Here is a 6,137-nt window from a genome sequence, read left to right as displayed (position 1 = left end):
GTTTTATATTTTATTGCTCTGTAAAGCACTTTGAATTGCCCTGTTGTACAAAATGTGCTATACAAATAAAGCTGTCTCGCCTTGTCTACATTTTTGGCAAGAAAGGTATAAATATTATGTTATGGAATCTATAAAAACTGATGTTACCGAAGCCAAACATTTGACACCACAAGTTTGACAAATTGCTTTTATGTAATTGTGCAAAATAAAGATCGTCAGCACTGCAGATAGCACTGCTGTTCACTTAAAGGAATCTGTACAGGAACCTGTATAAGCTAATCCTTTAAATACTAGTATAATTAAACGCTGACTGATGGCGTGGAAGAGAAAAAAAGTTTACGGAGAAGAGCAGAGCAGGTTTGTTTTGTTGATCAAGTTCTCAGGAAAGCGGGGGAGGAGGGATGGAGGTGTGGCCAGCTACAGGTGGAATTCCCCTGAACTCACCTGAGTCCGCTCCCCGCTCCTTTCCAGGAGTATAAAGTTTTACACAGAGCAGTCAGAGAAAAGCACTCATACCTGAACAGTGGGAATTACACAGCACGCGCTCTCTGCGGATTATCTTGGAGCATAATTCCTTTGCATCATACTGTGGCTTTTGCTGTAATCAGGTAAAATATATTAGTTACCTATTTGGTGCTCATGCTTAGAATCATTACAGATTTCAAATATATGAGAAAGCTGAACAACATCAGTGCGTTCATTATGTATAGCTTCTCCTTGAATTGGAAGCATCTTTTCAGTTTTCAAACTGGCGCTAAAACAAGCCTGTTTTTCTGTGGTTCTCAGTGTCTCCATGTCATCACCCTGCCTCAGCAGCATCCTGACTAATGCCAACCTCACCATGTATCAGACTGGCATCCCTGATGTGCTGCCGCAGCAGCCCAGTGTGCTTCCCAGCATTAACAGCCTGCACATCAGCAATCTAACATACAACTCCAACATGAGCGGTAAGAGGCTCACTGCCTGTTGCTGTGACACTCAGCTCGTCCTTATCAATGCTTTAACGTTCTGGAACCCGGAGCCACATCACTTTTCTCGTGCTGCTTTCAGTCGCCTTTCACAAGTATGTAAGATTTTAAACGCCAGGGAAAATGTCTAGGGAATAAAGAAAAAAGCTTACCATTGTCATAGTTATCATAATTACATATTTATAATTATGTTATAAAAGTTAATATTTGATTAGATATTTGATAACATGATTTAAGCAGTTTTTCCTGGTCATTTTTAATAATTAATTTTTTTAGGTAATTTTCTTGTACTTTTTACTAATTGGGTCATTTCTTCTTTTGTTGCTCACATCCCTCATTTTCCCATGTTTTTGAGAGAAATCAATCCAGGTTCTCAGGTTTCAAAGGGTTAAGAGCGCAGTTGTTGTTGATGTTTGTGGCACCAAAGAAAACTTAAACAATGTGGCATCTTTGCTATGAAGCCACTGGTAACCATTGTAGTCCAGTCTGAGTTTAGTGGGCAGTTTCAGCTGAAGACTAATCTCACAGTAAACATGATCCTTTATTGTCAGACTTGAGCCAGTGGAACCATTACCTGGCTGAACTTTGCTTTGACCTCATTTAGACACTGTTGGCTCAATCATTTACCAGGCAGTCAATGTTTAACTGGCATAACCGTCAAACAGGAGAATGCTGTCACCTCATAGCTGAAACAGCTTGGGCTTTGTTTGTCTGACCTTAGAGACTCAAGCCCAGAGCAGGTGAGGATGTAGACAGCTCAGCACGCAGCCATGTAAAGAAATTAACATTTTTCAAAAAGTAAATCTAAGAAGCAAGGTTGGCCATATTGTAGGTGTATTCTGGGAGAGACAAGTAATCTTAATTAAATACATGACACAAGATCACAATATGACTTGGAAACTCTGTAGAATCTCATGTTCCTGCTGCCTGTGTGTGTGCAGGTCAGTGGTACAGGCAGGTGAGCCCTCACTGCTGGACAGCAGAGAATGTCCTGGAGTGGATCAGTGACCACGTGGAGTGCACCAAGTTTGATGCCAGTACTCTGAGTCTGGCATACTGCGCCATTGATGGCCCCTCTCTCTGCCAGATGAACCGCGACCAGATGATCGAGGTCTTTGGCCTGCAGCTCGGCCCACGCCTCCACCAGAGTCTACAGGAACACAAGACCAAATATGGTAAAACTCAATCTGGCATGTAAGATGGATTTTTAGAAGTTTACAACTAAAATCCATTCATATATAGCTCATGTTGATGGAGTACTGGACTGTAATTGCAGAGTTAAGATTTTAGGAAGTCAAAGGTTTAACCATTTACTATCCGGATCAACATCAGTTTTCTTGTGCATTCAGACACCTTTCACATGCTATTTTACCCTTTGAAATCTGAGCAACATGGTTATTTCAAAATATGGTGCAACCTGGTAAGAAATTTCTTGTGAGAAATTACTAAAAGGTAACAAGAAAATAAGCTAAAATTAGTGTGTGTGTGTGTGTGTGTGTGTGTGTGTGTGTATGTGATAGCTAATATAGTTTTATATATAATATAAAACTATATTAGCTATCACGTATTTGAAATTACAGTGGTTTTTTCCCCTTTTTTAGGCTTATTCTCAGGTAGTTTTACCTGTTATTTTTTAATTTTTCAACCAATTTCTTACTAAATTTTGAGCCATGTCTTCTTAAGTTTCTTATCACCTTTGCTCCATGTTTTTAAAGGAAATCAAACCAATTTGCTCAGGTTTAAAAGGGTTAACTGCACTCAAAATTGACAAAGCACATAAAGAATAAAACTGGCCTCTGTTACAATCAACTTAAACTTTCATATATAAACAAATAAACCCCAATAAACATAGAATTTATGCAGTCAAAAGTGTAGATTTGGCCTCTGATCCCAAAGGAGATTTTTTGTCCTTGATCATTGTGATGCCTAAATATTCTCATTTTTCATGTCCTCGTTTCCTTTTTGTTTCCAGAGCTGCAGAGCCTGTCAGGGCCAGAGCTGAACGAGACCTGCCAGCTCCTGGACAACTTTCTGGTCAATCTCAATTTCCCTCTGCTGAGCACCATTAGAATTGGCCAAGGTGCATATTGTACAGTGTTTTTGCATGCCAACATGAAATTGATACTGAATGGAAATCACAGGGTTAATGCTGCTACGTCCTCTCCACAGCTGAAGGAGCTGTCGGCAAGAGGGAGTTGGACTACAGGGATGATTATGATCTTACAAGTCTCACCATGGAGCCCATGACCCCCTTGGGTGACACGGAGTGCCTGTCTGATAACCACTCTGACAGCGAGTACAGCTCCTCCTCCAACAGTCAGTATTCCATCCTCGTCATCTTGCTCCACTCTTCTGCCTCTCACTTTCTTAAGAATGCTATATATCTGACACATGTCTGTCACGTCCTCAGGTGGCATGTTTGACTTCTCCTGCCTCAGCTCTCCAGAGTCTGGCAGTGGTGAATCAGACCCGGAGTTCTCCTACCCTCTGATTTCAAGTGAGTATGCTGAAAAACTCAATTGCACAGCTCAGTGCATTTTACAGTCTTAGCTACTGAGTTCAAGTAAATATCTGACAATCAGCTGATGTGTTGACAGAGGAGCACATCAAAACAGAAAAAGGAGAGTCTCGAGTCAAGCGACCCCGGGGCCGACCTCCCAAAGCCAGCAGACAGCACAGCTGCAGCATTTATGAAAATCCAAAGAAAAACAAACACGGTATGTTTGAAGCCTCAGCAGGCTGTCTCTCATCAAGTAAAACACTGCTGAAAAGATCTCTGTACCTGAACACTGCTCAGCTGTACACATTCTGCTTTGCATATTTATCACCATTCAGATGCATATCTGTTTGACCCGCTTATGCTGCATCCATGCACCTACGCACGCACACACAGACACACACACACACACACACACATACATTAAGCTCACTGGAACGCACTGTTTGCCTGCAGCACCTCGTGGCACCCACCTGTGGGAGTTCATCAGGGACATTCTGATCCACCCAGAGAGGAACCAGGGCCTGATGAAGTGGGAGGACCGCCGCGAGGGTGTCTTTAAGTTCCTCAAGTCTGAGGCTGTGGCTCAGATGTGGGGCCAGAAGAAGAAGAACAGCAGCATGACGTACGAAAAACTCAGCCGGGCCATGAGGTGAGCTTGTGTAGCAGCTAATAGGGAAGAGTTTTAGATGGAATTTCCAGCGATCCAATCAGCTTTCTTTGTGTCTGCCAGAATTTGAAATGCCTCAGCAGTTGTTAGACAGTTTGGCTGAGCCTGAAACAGAAAACGCTAAGAAAAGAAGATGTTCCAACACAGACAACCATGCAGATGGTGTAGTTTTACCTTATGTGGCCAAAAAAATGGACACTACAGTGATTTACCACAGCCTAGTTTGTAACACAAACTACTCTGTCTCTAAACTGAGATACAGTGACCCTGAAGATATCAGTTGGGCCACAGAAGACATTACAACTGTTAAGAAAAGCTAAGTAATCCTCCTTATGACTAATCAGGTGATCGTGACATATGGAATTGGAAATTGTGCTGGTCTGTGCAAACATGGTCAGATTGGCTTGGTAAAAATAATCCTACATATTTAATTATGATCATTAAACAGAAAGTTTTTCCCATTTATTTTTTTTCCACCTAGACATTTTTTCCTACCTTTTTTTTCAAATTTGCTTATTTTTTTGCGATTTGTGAAACATTCAATGGTTTAAATACTTGTGAAAGCAATGCAAGATAAGTAATGTGGCTCAAGGTTTCAAAGGGTTAAAGAGACTAGAGGCCACGTTTGACACTCTAATTTAGGTGCTTTAAATTAATTTAGTGCAGCAGATGATGAGGGGAACTGAATGCTTTGTGTCTTAAACCTTGGCGAACTAAGCCTCGACTTCCTCCTCCTCAGGTATTACTATAAGAGGGAGATCCTGGAGCGTGTGGATGGCCGAAGGCTCGTCTACAAATTTGGAAAGAACTCGAGTGGCTGGAAGATCGAGGACATTGGCATGGGCATATGAGGCATCAGTCACTGAGCACGTAAAAAACCCAACAGCTGATCTGAGCATTAGTTCAGGAACTGGAAATATGTGTGTGACCTGTCTGAAAAAAAAGCCCTTTGCTTTCCCAGATGTTTAAGACATTAACTTCCTTGTAGAAGGAAGGTGTTGCAGAAAATGTAAGCCAGTGTTTTTGGCTCTTGTAGGTTTTATGAACCAATATTGATGTTGTACCTGTTGTATGTTTTTAATGTCACTGCAGAAACCTAACTATGTGCAACCAAATGAATCATTTTGGATGCTGTAAGCTGAAGAAGCAAAGTTTTAACATTGTACAGGATTCACTCTGGTATTTGTATTTAGCCTGAGTTACTTTAGTGATGCAGGGCTAACTCATCCTCATCTCTCACTGTGGGTTTGCTTTAGTGTATAGGCATTAATGACTTGTATATTAATATATTGTGGCAGTGGAAATATTATATCATTACTTTTTTAAACTTTTATATTACTGTCTTGTTATTCTGAAAGGGTAAAACTTTCATTGTAAGTTTTCCAATCAGTTATGGATCTGAATGTAAGGACAAATTCGGAAAAGCCCTCTACTGCTAAACTCAAAGTAAGAAAACAAAGACAGAAAAGATTGAACTAGAAATAGTGATTTTACTTCACATTTAAACAGTAAGGATGTGCACTACATGTCTATTGGTATCACTTATTATAAAGTGTGTTTATACAAAGCAAAAAGTAGTTTAGGAGTAACTGTATTACATGTCTTATGTATGATCATCACCGGTATACAGTTTGTATTGATTGGTAAGAAATGAGTTGCATGTTGTATGATTTTTAAAAATGTGTGTGATCAATGGGATGCTGATTCAAAACCAAATGCTGGAGGCCAAATACTGTTCATCTGCACACACTCCCCACACTGCCGTGACAGACTTGATTGAAAATCAATATATACAAACACACACACACACACACACACACACACACACACACACACNGATTCAAAACCAAATGCTGGAGGCCAAATACTGTTCATCTGCACACACTCCCCACACTGCCGTGACACAGACTTGATTGAAAATCAATATATACAAACACACACACACACACACACACACACACACACACACACACACACACACATATATATATATATATATATA

The 6,137-nt window shown here is 40.6% G+C and overlaps 1 protein-coding gene across 1 annotated transcript; it reads left to right on the top strand.

Annotated features, from left to right (window-relative positions):
- The first annotated feature begins 483 nt into the window (after positions 1-483).
- On the top strand, positions 484-5,968 carry elf3 (E74-like factor 3 (ets domain transcription factor, epithelial-specific)). Its single transcript, XM_042494668.1, has 9 exons — positions 484-608; positions 787-947; positions 1,910-2,143; positions 2,941-3,048; positions 3,138-3,284; positions 3,379-3,465; positions 3,566-3,685; positions 3,922-4,117; positions 4,875-5,968. Exons 2-9 carry the CDS (start codon positions 794-796, stop codon positions 4,984-4,986), a joined length of 1,158 nt encoding a protein of 385 aa, XP_042350602.1. The 5' UTR covers positions 484-608; positions 787-793; the 3' UTR covers positions 4,987-5,968.
- The last annotated feature ends 169 nt before the right edge of the window (positions 5,969-6,137 follow it).

Source organism: Plectropomus leopardus, chromosome 2 (genome assembly GCF_008729295.1).
Source record: "Plectropomus leopardus isolate mb chromosome 2, YSFRI_Pleo_2.0, whole genome shotgun sequence".
NCBI classification, from domain to species: domain Eukaryota; kingdom Metazoa; phylum Chordata; class Actinopteri; order Perciformes; family Serranidae; genus Plectropomus; species Plectropomus leopardus.
Note: the sequence above shows the minus strand (reverse complement) of the source record. Positions and strands in the feature narration are given on the sequence as shown.

Bases quoted from the DNA above. Each gene is read 5' to 3' on its own strand.
- elf3 (XM_042494668.1), top strand. From the start codon at position 794: ATGTCATCACCCTGCCTCAGCAGCATCCTGACTAATGCCAACCTCACC. The intron at 948-1,909 runs GTAAGAGGCTCA...GTGTGTGTGCAG, and splicing joins ATACAACTCCAACATGAGCG to GTCAGTGGTACAGGCAGGTG. The intron at 3,466-3,565 runs GTGAGTATGCTG...ATGTGTTGACAG, and splicing joins CTCCTACCCTCTGATTTCAA to AGGAGCACATCAAAACAGAA.